This window comes from Bos mutus, chromosome 27 (assembly GCF_027580195.1).
Source record: "Bos mutus isolate GX-2022 chromosome 27, NWIPB_WYAK_1.1, whole genome shotgun sequence".
NCBI lineage: Eukaryota > Metazoa > Chordata > Mammalia > Artiodactyla > Bovidae > Bos > Bos mutus.
The window spans coordinates 19,917,321-19,933,178 of record NC_091643.1 but is presented as its reverse complement, the minus strand read 5'-3'; the positions used below and the strand labels follow the sequence as shown (position 1 = coordinate 19,933,178).

General features: G+C 36.5%; 1 protein-coding gene across 2 annotated transcripts in view; it reads left to right on the top strand.

Moving 5' to 3' along the window:
• Positions 1–15,858, top strand: part of TNKS (tankyrase) — a 157,025-nt gene that overhangs the window by 115,179 nt on the left and 25,988 nt on the right. For both annotated transcript variants that reach the window (XM_070364361.1, XM_005907917.3), the window contains exons 12-18: positions 4,146–4,317; positions 5,461–5,540; positions 7,334–7,479; positions 9,260–9,425; positions 10,750–10,969; positions 11,254–11,363; positions 15,291–15,479. In XM_070364361.1, the coding sequence (XP_070220462.1) occupies positions 4,146–4,317; positions 5,461–5,540; positions 7,334–7,479; positions 9,260–9,425; positions 10,750–10,969; positions 11,254–11,363; positions 15,291–15,479 (1,083 nt within the window). The remainder of the gene's footprint in view (positions 1–4,145; positions 4,318–5,460; positions 5,541–7,333; positions 7,480–9,259; positions 9,426–10,749; positions 10,970–11,253; positions 11,364–15,290; positions 15,480–15,858) is intronic.

The window sequence follows — 15,858 nt, the reverse complement described above, 5'->3', positions numbered from 1 at the left end:
AACTGTATTTATCAACAGAATTTACTAATTTGTCATTCTTTTAAACCATCCATTTACCAATCATTTTCAAACACCCAGTATACAAGGCGTTGCACTTATTACCATGAGGTATATAGGAAGTTTGAAGTTGATAAAGCTTCTTGTCTTAAGGGACTTAAAATCTAAAAAATAGTCTCAACTAATACAGTCTACTTGAATGTCTATTATCAGATTGGAGAGGACAGGTAAATTGTTATTTAGAGGAGAAACCAATTACTTCTGTTAGTGGTGGCAGGCTGGGGAGAGAATGGGAGAAATTTCATGAACAAAATAGAATTTTCACTAGGAATGTCCAGGAATTAGATCTATAGAAATAGCAGTAAATATAGTTGGCATCCCTTTCTTATACTAGTGAGTGGTTGATTTTTGCTCAGAATACATTTTAAATAATGACTCAATCAGGACAGCAAAGGAGTTTGTTAGTCACAAGTTAATGACTAGTTAGTTCAGTAGATAGAATAATAGGTACTTAGTTCATGGGGAAATAAGGAAAATCTGAAAAGACATATTGGAGCAAGGTCTTAGTAGTCTCAATTGGAGAGTTTGGGGTTTGTTCTTATAATACTTGGAGAGCCATTGGAAATTTTTGAATAGGCAGATGGCATGAGCAAATCCTGCTTCAGGAAGATAAACTTCCTAGGATACTACTTTCTCTTAGAAAACCAATTACAGAAATGTAGACTTAAGATGTGTGTATGATAGTTGGCATAATCATTTAGCAGTATTCAATAAAATTAGTTTAAGACTTATTTTTTTTAAAAAAAGGGGGATGATACAGAGTTAATGTTTCTTTAAAAAACAAAAAATGGTAACGATAACCCTGTATACGAGACAGCAAAAGAGACACTGACGTATAGAACAGTCTTATGGACTCTGTGGGAGAGGGAGAGGGTGGGAAGATTTGGGAGAATGGCATTGAAACATGTAAAATATCATGTATGAAACGAGATGCCAGTCCAGATTCAATGCACGATACTGGATGCTTGGGGCTGATGCACTGGGACGACCCAGAGGGATGGTATGGGGAGGGAGGAGGGTTCAGGATGGGGAACACATGTAAAAAGAAAAAAAAAAAAAAAAATAGAAGTTAACAGTTTCAAAAAAAAAAAAATGGAAGTGTTAGTTGCTCTGTCATGTCCAACTCTTTGCGACCCCATGAACTGTAGCCCGCTAGACTCTTCTTCAACGGACTTCTCCAGGCAAGAGTGCTGGAGCGGGTTGCCATTTCCTTTACCGGGGCTCTTCCCGACCCAGGGATTGAACCCGAGCCTCCTGCATTACAGGCAGATTCTTTACCATCAGAGCTACCAGGGAAGCCCAGTGTTTCTTAACTTCAAGCTAAAAAGTTTACAGTATGCCTGCCACCTGTTCCCTAGGTTGTAGTTTCTGTCTACCAGGATATAGACCTGTTTCAGATGCCTATCTTTGTCCCTCTATTGTGGATTTTATTTTTACTATTCTTTCTTTTAATTTCAATTTTAATTTGCCCTGATTTGAACAGAAAAAAAATAGCTAAAATAATATACAGACCGTTTTCAGTTCTCAGATTACTTGAAATCAGATTGGGACATCATCACATGTTCATAGTTAATGTAAAATTCTGTGAGTTCACATTGCTAAGTTCAGAAATGTCACAGAATAAGTCACGATGAATTACCACATAAGTGATGTGGACAAAGATAGCTTAAGCTTAGACGAGGTGAACTCACAGTTAGCTGTTGAGACTAGGCTGTTCACACTAACTAGAATTTGGAGAAGGTCCCCTTACCATTTCCTTTAAGCTTAGACAAGAGGTGAACTCACAGTTAGCTGTTGAGACTAGGCTGTTCACACTGACTAGAATTTGGAGAAAGTCCCCTTACCATTTCCTTATCGTCTGCTTACTGGTTTCCAGAACAGTTTGGGGCATTTTTTAGTCATAATTTTATGTCCTATACATTTCCGGCCACATATCATTACAGTACTCAGTCATTCTCTTTAGGAAAATCTTAAAAGCATAGGCTCTGCTTTTAAATAGCTTACAATATATTAAAACATATAGTATCAGGCACAGAGTCTAATATTGGTAAGTACTTAGTAAATGTAGTTGCGTCCCTTCCTTATGCTCGGGAGTGGTGATTTTTGCTCAGTGTTGCACTCCATGAGTGCATGCCCCGGAGCGAGTGAGAAATGGGAGAGGTGAATCTGCAGTTTTCTGTGTTGCACTCAGTTCCACCACGCGTATTTACAGAGATAACCACTTCTTACACACAGTGTTTTGTTAGTGTTTAAAAATATTCTCTGCACTTCATCTGGTGTTTAGTTGATTTGCTCAGACACTGGAAGTGAAACTGGCTGATGTTGGGTTTACTGAGAAACTATATCTGTCTCTACCACTGCATTGCTAAGGTATCTTCAAGGATAATCTTGGCCAAAGGCAAATTTTACCTTTTGCAATGACTTTAGAAACTGCAGCTCCAGAAAATAGAGTTTCAGTGTACGTTGGAGCATAGCAAGCCTATCAGATTGTGATGAAAAAATTACTGTAGAAGGGGTGGTGATGTAAAAGTAAATGACAGATGGTCTTTAATGAAATGTGGAGGGATACAAGTTTATGTGACGGCACGAAAGAGTCCCTGTGTTTGAGCTGAGGAGTAACTTGGTAAGATCTGTATTTTAGACTAGTAGTTCTCAAACTGTGTTCTCATGATTTGATGAACTGGATTGAGAATTTCCATCACTGTAATTGAATTGGTGTTTTATGCAAATTCCAGGAAAATGTTAACGATTAGAATGTTCTCAGTTTTAAGTTCTTCTCCTGTGATGAGAACGTAATCCATAGAAAAATTCAAATTTAGTTTGACCACTTGTGTTTTCCATCAGTACATGCTAATAATGACTGTGCTTTAAGTATAAATAGTCATTTTTCTGCTGGCAAATACGATATAATTAAATTTGTCAGTATTTCATGGTGAATCTTGTGAAACACTGTTAAGAATTTATTTGAACCCTTGCCAACAGTGAAAGACTGGAGACAGGAAGACCAATTGTCTTAAATCGTCTCTTATTCTTGTATTTGGTGGGGGGGTACACAAGTGTTTTGAATAACTAGCCAGTATGTATTTGAGAATTTACTGTGTACCATTAATAGGAACATTCTAGACACAGAAAACCTATGCAATATAGTCCATATTTCAGTAACCTTAATTTTACTTGGTTAACAAACACTATCCCAGTGTTCTGCTTTCTAAAATAGTGCTGAATTGATACAGGTGTTCAGAAAGGAAGTAATCATCAAGGTTTAAAGTAATCAAGGAAGACATCCTAGAAAAGGTGAGACTTGCCATGAATCTCATAATCCAGAAAGGCAGAACAAAGGGCTTCTCTGAGAGAAGCACCGTGTACAATGAATGTGGACTTTGGTCTGACTAGAGTAGTCTTTACTGGGGCATTCCAGAAAACAGGTTAGGACTAGTTAGTTTTGATCAAATTATAAACATGATCCCAAAGTTTAACATTGTCTTAACCATCTTAAAAGTAACCATTCTTTCATTATGATTTTTCAAAGTTTTAAAAATGGAACTTTTGAATTTTTGAAACAAGTTTTTGGTTAAATGTGTTTGTAGTGCAATTAGGTCATTCTATTATAATCATTTACTAAAATTAGAAAAGAAATACAATTAATTACTTTATCTTTGCTTACTTACTCTATTGCCTTTACATTCTGGGAACAAGTTTGGTAGAACCCATTCATCCAAAAGTATTTAATGTGCATCTTTGCTGTGGCAGGCAGTGAACCTCAGACAAGAGTACCAGACCTTGGGGACCTTACAGAGACCTCGAGTTGTCAAGGAGAGTGGCAAGGAATGGAGGATGGACAGGAAGGCAGTCATTCAGGGAAGAGATGGGTATACTATAATTTTCGATAAGATGGTCAGAGAAGGGCAGCTAAGAAGATGGTATTTCTTTAGAATCAGTATGCAAGAGTTCATGAATAGTTTATAAATAGTCTATTGTATTTTTCATAAAAGTCGACAATTGATTTTTCTCAAGAATTTATTTAGTAGGGTGTAAAGGGGAACAAAACAGCTGCTCAGTCCCATGTGCCCCCTTCAATGATTTTTCAGATGAATGCACTGGACACCCTTGGTCAGACCGCTTTGCATAGAGCTGCCCTTGCTGGTCATCTGCAGACATGCCGCCTGCTGCTGAGTTACGGCTCTGATCCCTCCATCATCTCCTTACAAGGCTTTACAGCAGCACAGATGGGGAACGAGGCCGTGCAGCAGATTCTGAGTGGTAAGTTCATACAGACAGACCTTGCTTTCTGTTCTTCCGCTTCCAGGTCTGTCCACTGATACACAGACTTTGTGCCCCTTGCTTTAAGGGGCTCTTTGGAATGTTTTCTTGGCCTGAAAATTTTTCCTGCCTTTCTTTGCTTACAGTTTAGCCTGTGGCCCTGCCCATCAGCATTCTCCTTTTTGTAATTCTTTAACTTCAAACATTCCAAATTTTTCTCTTATACTTGTACTAAGAACCATTTAATAGTGGATTTTAGGTTAGTTTCTGCAATTTGGAACTATAAATCAGGCAAACATATAGCTATTACATCAGAATTTCTCATAATATTATATGTAGTTTTTAGACGTAATTGATAAAATGGGGAGGAAAGGATTGAATAAATTAAGCAGACTGCTCCAGCAATGCTTTTAAAATGTCTTCCAAATGAATAAAGTTAGAATATATGGCTGCTAATAAAAGATAAAATTAAATACTGAATCACAAATGAAAATTTTTTATTATTTTGATAATTCTTCTTAAAAATTGATTAGTAAGATAAAACATTATATGGGTCATTAAATGCCTAATTTAGTATTTGCCAGAACTTTTTAGTTTAAGTCTTCATATTTTTTATTGATCAGGAAGGATAATACAAATAATAGAATTTGGTGGTAAAATCTTATGCTTATAAAGGTTTCTTTTTAAAGAGAATTCTTTTTTTTATTTAGAAGACAATATAATTTTTTAAATTAATATTTCTACAAAAAATTTGTATGTCTATAGACCATATACTGGCTGAACTTTATAGTTGTACCTGTATTTACTAATCCAATTCCAGGTTATGTCTATAATGACTCCTGAAAGAATACATCAGTTATATAGAATGTATAGTAAATTATTGGGGTTCTGTTCTGGGCAATATTTTAAAGGTTTATTTAACAACCCATGTTAACACCAGGTTTGAGATCCACTTTTAGAAACCAGCACTTTTATCTCACAAGCCTGTAGTTACCAACAGTATACAATAGTAAAGTTTTAATGGTACACTCTGACAGCGTTTATGTTAACATCTCTCTTTCCATTTACCAAATAGTTTTCCCTCCTTTGCTACTCTGTGGCTCCTTAAAAACCAGCAGTAATCTTCCCTTGTCTTTTCTGCAGAAAGTACACCTATACGCACTTCTGACGTTGACTATCGACTCTTAGAAGCATCTAAAGCCGGAGACTTGGAAACTGTGAAGGTATGTCAGTGCTTTTTAATGTCTTGGGTAGCTCTTTGAAACCTTTGCTTCCCAATTCATTTTAAGCTTGTAAGTGAAACAACTCAAATTCAAACAATAAAAGCGATGAGCAGAGTGGACTCATAAGGGGAGATCTTTATGAAGAATTTCCTAGTATGTGTCTTTCATTAAATCACTTTTTAGTCACTTTACTTCTGGTTATATGAATGCTCTTTTTATTTCTTTCCACTTTTTAAAATTCAAGTGTTATTTTGGACCACACTTATAAATTCGCAAGCTAGTGCAAGCCCAGGTAATAGTACAGTAGAGTTGAAACAGTGTTCATGACCTTTTCCAAGAGATTCTCACCTTTGCTCTAGGAAATCATCCTTACGATCCTGCAGTTGGGAAGTATTTTTTGATTCTACAATTTATGTATTAATGTAGCTACAGACTCACTTGTCATGAAAAGATACAATCTGACCAAATGATGATGGCTCTTTAGGTTATAGAGTCTCTCCCTTATGCCCAGACTTCCTTCTGTTGTGTAAAAAAAACTACCACCTGAAAAATCCTGTGTTCACCCTACCAGCACCTTCTCAGTATATCTATAGTTAACTTCCAGGTTCTGAGTTTTTGTTACAACAGCTCACTACAGTGGCAGGAGCAACAACCAGACTGTCAAATACCTGGAAAACCCTTGACATCAGACCTTGTAGCCTAGAAAATGTCACTTTTTCTCTGCTTTTTTTAACCTTTTTTAGTTTTCTTTTCATTACCTCTCTTCACATCACTTCCCTAAATTTGGGATAATTAAATAAGTAAGCAGTGACTAAATAATTAAATAAGTAAGCAGTGGCAGAAGGATCGCAAGATTAAAAATCAGGAAAATGGGGTTTGAGTTTTAATTCTACCCCTTACCACTCTAGGACATAGGATGTCACTTAACCTCTCTGAGCCTTGGTTTATTTATCTGTAAAATGGAGATGATGATTAACTTCTCAAGTAGATAATAATTCTCTCACTGGAAAAAAAATGAAATTCTTTATAAATTATTACTCACATATTTGTTTGTCACCCATCTGTCACCACCAATGATGCAGCCTCTCCAGCCTGACTTTGCTTCCACTGCTTTATAAGCAGACAGAGTTGAGCTTGTGCTGAGATGATAATGTCCAAAAGGAAAACAAACAGGTGACAGAGAGGTGATTTGGAGGACACAGCTGAAGGAGACAGAAGGCCAAAAACTAGTGTGATCAGAATCAGTTTGACTTGTAGACCTAAACAAATATCCCCTTGAAGATCAGGTACAACATTGTTGATTGCTTGGCTCTGCTCTGATGGACCGAAGGGCCAAAGGGGTGGCCCAGACAGAATGAATGTAATTTTTTCCAGAGCCTTCTTGTTGCCACGTCAAAGCAGGCAAAAATTTTGGGTCGTTCTTGAGCAAAGGGTGGCTAAGAGCGTGCTGGTACAAGCAGACAGGCTCTCAGGGGGAAGAAAGCCTTGTAACAATGAAAGGAAGGCATCATTTGCCTTGGAAATGCTTGCTTTATTATGTTTTCTTCTTTTTGAGTAGGATTTCGGCCAGGAAATGTTGAAAAAGGTGAAATTGCTGTGCAAACATAATATTTGTAGACACTGTAAAGCAGAACATCTTGCTGATTTTAAAACGTCACTTGTATTATCTAATCAAAGAAATATTCATTAGAAAATTACAACTTATCCAAGATGCCTGCATTATTTTGGTGCAAGATCCTTAAATAAATACTAATGTTCTTTTTGTGTTTGTGTGTGTGTGTGTGTCAATAAAGCAACTTTGCAGCCCTCAGAATGTGAATTGCAGAGATTTAGAGGGCCGGCATTCCACGCCCTTACACTTCGCGGCAGGCTACAACCGTGTGTCTGTCGTGGAGTACCTCCTCCACCATGGTGCCGATGTCCATGCCAAAGACAAAGGGTACGTGTTAGACTGTCACTGTGTGGAATTCATTTTCTTGATACTTTAAAAAAAAAAAAAAAATTTTTTTTTTCATGATAGATTTTTTCCCCTTGTTAAAAAAGTAAATTTTTTTTTTTAAAGCTTAAAGCATAATGCTTAAAACTTTGTTGTTGTATAGTAGCTAAGTCATGTCCAACTTTTTGCAGCCCCATGGACTGTAGCCCACCAGGCTCCTCTGTCCATGCGATTTCCCAGGCAGAAATACTGGAGTGGTTTGCAGTTTCCTTCTCCAAGTCATCTTCTCCAGCCCATGCATCAAACCCATATCTCCTAAATTAGCAGGCAGATATATTTTTACTACTGAGCCACCTGGGAATCCCCCCAAATTAAAAGTTTATGAAAATGTATAGAAAGTGAAAAGTCCTTCTCATTCCACCTCCTAGATTACAACATCAAAATTTTGTTGTAATTGTCAGGAGTTTTGAAGCACATGTACCAGTGTGTGTGCTGTTGTGGTGGGGCTTGGTTTTAACATAAATGAAGATGTCATCCCACACAGTCTGCTCTACAGTTTGCCTTTTTTATAATCGTATATCTTGAATGTCTGTCTATATCAGTACTCAACAGTTCATTTCATCCTTTTAATGCCTATATATAGTATTTTATTGAATTTTGTAAATATGTTTATGTAGTTCATAGTTTATTGTTCATCCCTCCTTTTGCTATTAAAAAAAATGTATAGTCTCCTCCAAAAAGAAGCCATCCATCCCAGAGTCATCCATATTAATAGAAACATAATTTCATTTTTACTAATTCAGATATTCTCTATTTTTGTATTAGCTTATGAAACTATTTCAGTTTATCTAGACAGGGTTTAAAGCAGCCATGGGAGACATTTAGAAAAGCACAAAGGAAATTTTAACTGAAATGAGCTTCCATATCCTGAGTTAATTTCATATCATCTCAAAATATAAATAAGCACCTTCCTGTGCAGTTACATTGCTAAGAAATAAACCACACAACTTAAACTTCAGTTGGGCTTCCTTGGTTGCCCAGACAGTAAAGAGTCTGCCTGCAGTGCAAGAGACAGGGTTCGACCCCTGGGTTGAGAAGATCCCCTGGAGAAGGGGATGGCAACTCACTCTAGTATTCGTGCCTAGAGAATCCCACGGACAGAAAGGACTGCGGTCCTTGGGATCACACAGAGTCGGACCTGACTGAGCAACTACCAGTTTCACTTTCACTAGGTTTCAGTTAACCATTTTGCATTTATTTCTCTTTTAAAAGAAACATATCAGACATGAACATTTAATATTAATCACTATCTCTTTCAAAGTATTATAGTTCATTAGCGAGGAGCCAACATTTGTTTCTGTTGCCCCATTTTAGCACTTAGTATTTTTGGTCTCAAAACATTCAAAACAAAAAACAAAGAAACCCGATCTCTCTAAGCAGAAAGGACTAACTTGATACCTTGTGTCTATGTACTAAGTGCAACTTAAACTTATCTTTTGAGACACCCTCCCTTTTTTATGGGGACATCTTTTTGTCCTTTTAGAAGGCCAGCTACCTTGTAATCAGAACTTAAATTCATCACAGAATAGTTTGCACATGTGACTAGAGTTCTTGGTTGATGTCATTATTTTCATTACTGAATACTGACTTCAAGATCAGAGAATTATTTTTCTTAAGGGAGTGCTCAGTAATAGTCAGATGCCATAGAGAATTATTTTATTGTATGTATCATTTTAACACACAGCTTTATTGTATGTCTTTAAAATAATTTTCTTTGGTTTAGTGGCTTGGTGCCCCTTCATAATGCTTGTTCATACGGACACTACGAAGTAGCTGAGCTCTTGGTAAGACACGGGGCTTCTGTCAATGTGGCGGACTTATGGAAATTTACCCCTCTACATGAAGCAGCAGCTAAAGGAAAATATGAAATCTGCAAGCTCCTTTTAAAAGTATGTACTTTTAAAAATTATAAAATATAAGGTAATTATATTTATTATTTGGTTAGGATGTAAAATAACATCAAGGTAAATTATTCTGTAATACACTGCAGTAAGTGCTGTAGAGACTGCTTCCGTTTTCTGTTCTAGGGGGATGTTTAAGTGTGATATCATGATACTTACGTAGCTTTGAGTAGTGGCTGAAGTGCCTTTCTGAACTGATTTGATTATGTTGAGTTCATCACAATTCAACAAGGTAGGTTTTGGAAAGAGTTGAATTAGCTTGCGTTATTTATCTGTAACTGACAGAATTAATATCAGAAGATATTTATATAAGAAGAAATGTGTTTTTCCATCGTTTGATTTTTTTTTTCTTGCTAGCTATTTTTATCATTGTTAACAAACTCATCTCTAACTATTAAGCATTAATTAAACATTAAAATATATAAAATTAAAATATGTGAAAAATTACTGGACATGTATTTATATCATTTCCTTTCTCTCTTTTTTAAACTAGAGAGAAACTTGTCTTAAATATAAAATTCTTCTCCTACCACTTTTATGGGATCAGATACGTTCATATGAGTTTTAAGAATAACACTGTATTTGATACTCATTTTTATTGTCACTGGTTAAGTAAGAAATAACTTCTAGGTCATTGGGAATTCACTGTCTGGGTTGGTTATTCTAGATTTCCCCAGTGGGCCAATAATATCTGTGTCAGGCCTGTAAATAAAGATTCTTGACTTTTAATTACTTTATTTCATAAGTATAAATGATTAAACTTATAAAATCAAGTTAATTGTTAATATATTTCTACCTAATTTCACCATAGGTGGTCAGACTTAAAACAGAAATATTTTTAAATTACCAAACTTTATTTTTACTGATTCCGTTTGGAATTGAGTATTAATACTTTTTCCACCTGTCTTCCTCTTCTCATTTCATCAGCACTGAATATGTTTATATATTAATAATTAAGATTTGATTAACATTAATATCCAGGCAATCATTAAAAGGAAAAGCGGTTTCCAAAGACAGCATAGAGTCTGAGATAGTATATGCTACAAAAGTAAAAGACATTTGACACCTTTCCCTCTCATCATCACAGGTGATCCTGAGGCATGGGGCTTTGGTTGGGAAGTAGTTAGAAAGCTGATCCAGTATGTTGCTTAGTAGGAAATTTGCAAGAAACACCAAATGTTGCCTCTGTTTTTCACAATGCACATAGAATAGGTACTTTTCTTTGGAGGAGTGAAAATGAAGTTAAAAATAAAGAAACAAAACATAATGAAGATGCCACAGAAAACACAAACACCATTTGGTTATTTTGTAGCATGGAGCAGACCCCACTAAAAAGAACAGAGACGGAAATACGCCTTTAGATTTGGTGAAAGAAGGAGACACAGATATTCAGGACTTGCTGAGAGGAGATGCTGCTTTGTTGGATGCTGCCAAGAAGGGCTGCCTGGCGAGAGTGCAAAAGCTCTGTACCCCGGAGAATATCAACTGCAGAGACACCCAGGGCAGGAACTCCACCCCTCTGCACCTGGCAGGTAGGCATCACCAGCACTTCCAAGGCTCGTGTCCTTTCTTGGATACAGTTCATCAGAAGAGGAAAGAAATCCTGACGAGGAAGAGTGCTGCTACTCAGTAAAATGCTTCCCTGACATCATTTTATATATTTTTATTATAAATCTTATACATTTTTTATTCTTAATCATTCTTAACTAGTTTTTAAAGCAAAAAGTATTAAAAACCCAATATTTTCTGGTCATTATCATTTATATATATATATATTTTTTAAGCTGACATGTTTGCCTTTTTTTCATTCTAACAGCAGGCTACAATAACCTGGAAGTAGCAGAGTATCTTCTAGAGCACGGAGCAGATGTTAATGCCCAAGACAAAGGTGGTTTAATACCTCTTCACAATGCGGCATCCTATGGGGTGAGCATGCTGAAGTCCAGAAAAGTTCACTGATACTACTTGGTTAAATACATACCATGCATGAAGTAACCAACAGATACCTAACCAACAGCATCATTTAGTACAATTTTAATCTTACTATTTAAAGTGTTTCTAGCCTTCTCAGTTAGGCTTAACTGTCTTTTGCTCAAAGACTGTATTTTTTTCAGCTTTTTGGACTCTTCACATTATGTAGTACAATAATAGGTATTTAATGGCTGCTCAGCTAATATTTATTGATACAGATAATAAATCTTAACTGTACCTTATGTAGATTTTATAAACTCTGAAAGCCAGCAGGTTACTCTGTAAGCATGGAAATTATGCTTGCTTATGTTTATCATCAGCATCTTAGAAATATTCAAGTAAATGGTTGAGTGATTGCTATATATGGTTTCATACAGTTCAGATAACTAGCTGAAACCCCACCATGAAAGCCGAAATTTCTTCTTTCAAAGCCCTGTAACTGTAGTCATCAGCTGAAAGAGAAAAAGGATGTATTCCAGCCTTGATGGTATTTGTTGGACCGCCTGCCTGAAGTCACCAGGGCCCACTGTAGGTCTGATGACTCACGCAGGAAGAATATGAATGCTCCTGTGCTTTCTGCTGAGCCGCTCAATCCCTATTTGACTGTAAAAATGCCCAGATGCCAGAATGTACATACCAGGGGTTCTCATAAGTGGAGGCATTGTTGGTGAGGACAGTTTCTAGATTTGAAGAAACCTGACAGACTATAAGTAAAAAGTAATCACATGACTTCCGTATTCTTTTACTCTCTGCTTCCTTGCCCTTTATGATGAGCATATCCACATCTCCTCATGCCCCATCTCAGTGACCAGTATTTCAGGGAGATGACATGTCCTGAGTTGAAACACTCTTCAGGAAAGCAGCAAACCAGTTTCAGGTTGGACAGATAGGAAAGAAAATATTACTTGCGAGTGTGTGTTTGACCAACTCAAAATCAGTATTAAATAGACGCAGATTAAGTGACTTCAGGAGTGGATGATGACTGGTATCCTGGGGATAAAATAATTTTGTGAGAGAGCTGAAATGACATAAAGTTACTTAAGTTGTTATTTATTGTTCATTATTCTTTGGTACATATTTTACCTTTTTCCTCTGAGAGGTCAGTCAGCTCTCTGTATCTTTGGGCCTTTTTATATAGAAAGAACTTACCACTTCAGTTTTTCCAAATGGAGAAACAAACACATAGTTTAAGAAGTTTGAATAAAAGTTAAAGGTTTAATGAGAATATATATTAATGGTAATGTGTATTATCCTGCTTAGCGTTTTTCTATTATAATGCCTTATATTATTTTTAATATATATTTATACATGACCATTAATATTTTTGCTCTTCAGCAGATATAAGGCATTGATATTTATTTACCACACAGCATGTAGTTTTGTATTTTTTCATAAGAGTAAATCAATTTACTGAGTTTTCTTTCTCAACTTTTTCATTTTTTAGTGCTTTCTCTAAAATGTATAGTATGATGTTAGGGGAATTGCATGACATTATTGTAAAATGAAATTGCTCTAACTGGAGCCCAAGCACATTTCTCTTCTCCTTGCTTCCCAACTTTCTAAAATTGAATTAGGGCCCTTGAAGTTTTTTTATGTCACATTTGTCATTTAAAGCATTTTGTGTTGCAGCTGAATTTTGAAACCTGGAAAATTGACTCCTGGAAACATTCCAGCAGAGTTCAGTTCCTTTTCTAGACCTTCCGGTTCAATACTTCGCTCAGTCCTGTTGTATAGGACTGAGCTGTAGGCTGTTTATTGCATTCACCAGCCTTAAATTTCGGTTATAATTTTTGCCCCAGTGATGTGGCTATTTAAAAGACTTAAGAGTTGTGTTTTTAAGACTAAAAAACACTATATTTTTTAGTGTTTTAGTGTATAGTACTATACAAGTACTCTATTACATGTTTAGTAATATGCTTCCTGTTTTTGCGTTTTTAGATGCTTGTCAGCAAATTTAACAAGCATGTAGTTGGTTTCTCCAAGCATGAACTACAGATTTTATACAAAGAAAGTTTAATAATATATACCATATATATAATTAATTTTATCCTCACATAATTTTCCTTGGACTGCCTTAATTTTGGAGACCTATACAAATTCGCCTACCTGATTATATTATTCCATCAACACACATGTGTGTGTTACTTGCTCAGTCATATCTGACTCTTTGCAACCCCGTAGACTGTAGCCCACCCGGCTCCTCTGTCCATGGGGATTCTCCAGGCAAGAATACTGGAGTGGGTTGCCATGCCCTCCTCCAGGGGATCTTCCCAACTCAGGGATCAAACCCAGGTCCTCCTGCATTGCAGGCAGATTCTTTACTGTCTGAGCCAGTAGAATAAAATTAATCATGAGGAACATAGTTTAAATACCCTGTAACCTTACTGGGGAGAAGCTTGAAATTACTCCATGGTTTTGGATTAATAGAATAAAAATAGCTATTCTTTTCAACATGTATCCTCTGAATAAGGGAAATAAATTATGGGGATTTGTTTTAAGTGATTTTGATAGTACTACAGATGTTACCTCTTTCTATCTTTTGTGTTAGAATCAATTTCATAATTATGCCATATCGTTCATATGGCATAGAATATCCTAGAAGATCCAAAACATGGTCTGTTTTCAGAAGCCCTGGTCTGATTATGCTCTGTTGCTGTTGTTTTTATATTGTCAGAGCAAATGTGGAGGCTTTCTTAGACGCTTCTGATTTGTATTTGTCTAATAAATCTTCTTCTGTTTTCTGAAATCACTTTTCCTAAAATATTGTATGAAAAAAAATTTAATATACATTTCTTCTTCTTCAGAATAAGTACCTATTCCTTTTTGAAGTGAGTATATTTAAGAGAACAAAGAAAATATTTTAAGGAATTCTTAAGGAAAATTTGAAGAAGCCTGCCCTACATACATCCCACTATTCCTGTCTTTACTTTCCTTATCTCTTCCCATTCTCATGAAAGTCAGCCTCAGATAGGTATTCAGCAAATGTCTGATTGGTGAGCAAGGGCATTAGAGAGAATAAGTGAATAAATAAATGACCCTCCTATCTGTGCTCTGACCTTTTGTGTCAAACCATTTACAGAACACCATTATTTAGATATTTTACTTTAGAAACCACATACCTCGAGTGAACCTTCCTAGAAGAGTCCTTCCTATTTAAATTTGTGCTACTCGATTTCTGTTAATGCTTCCCTATACCTTTTTTGTAAATCTTCTAGACTACATTAAAAAAACAAAAGACAGTCATCTTTGAATTCTTTCTCCTCTTTCTTCCTCTGTAGTTAATTTGTCTTTCTAAAACCCAATTTTTTTCCTTCAGAATTTCTCAAATTTAGCTCTTCTTTTGTGTTCTTCTCGAACCATCACAGTTCAGCCTCTTATCACCTCCTGTCCAGATGTGCTGCTGCTGGCATTTCCTCCACCCCCAAGTCACTTTGGCATGACAGACTAGTTTTTGTAGAATGTTGCTTTGTTACATTACATTACTTCCCCAAAGGCTAAAGAAAGAACATTGAGAATCTTTGAGATGAGTGTTTCAATAAACAGAGATCAGATTGCAATGGGTTAGAGAATTTAAGGTAGGTCTGAATATGCTATAGGACTGAATAAAAAAAATTTTTTAAGCTCCCGTGAAGAATTACAGAGCAGCAGAATAATTACGAAATTGATATTTTGGAGGAAGCAAGAAAAAATGATGAAGTCCAAAATACAGGTGGAAGGGTACAATGAATATTCTTTTTTTTTATAAAAGATACTTCTGTTAAGGATGTTTAGGAGAATAGAGATGTAGGGGCAATGAAATGTTAAATAAAAACAAGTGTACCTGAAGGAGCTTTACCAGATAATCTCATTGTTACCTCTTGGTGTCCTCTTGTTTTTCTTCAGCATGTGGACATTGCAGCGTTATTGATAAAATACAACACATGCGTAAATGCAACAGACAAGTGGGCATTTACCCCTCTTCACGAAGCAGCCCAAAAAGGCAGGACGCAGCTTTGTGCCCTGCTCCTAGCGCACGGTGCGGATCCGACGATGAAGAACCAGGAAGGCCAGACCCCTTTAGATCTGGCAACAGTAAGTCCTCACTTCAGAATATTTAGAATTGCTTTTTATAATTCCAGGGATGACAGTAAATCCCAGGGTTTATTAGCAGGTTTGCTTTAGTGGTGCATATTAGCCCTGGGATTTCTTTGGAAGGAATGATGCTAAAGCTGAAACTCCAGTACTTTGGCCACCTCATGCGAAGAGTTGACTCATTGGAAAAGACTCTGATGCTGGGAGGGATTGGGGGCAGGAGGAGAAGGGGACGACAGAGGATGAGATGGCTGGATGGCATCACTGACTCGATGGACGTGAGTCTGAGTGAACTCCGGGAGTTGGTGATGGACAGGGAGGCCTGGCATGCTGGGATTCATGGGGTCATGAAGAGTCGGACACGACTGAGCGACTGATC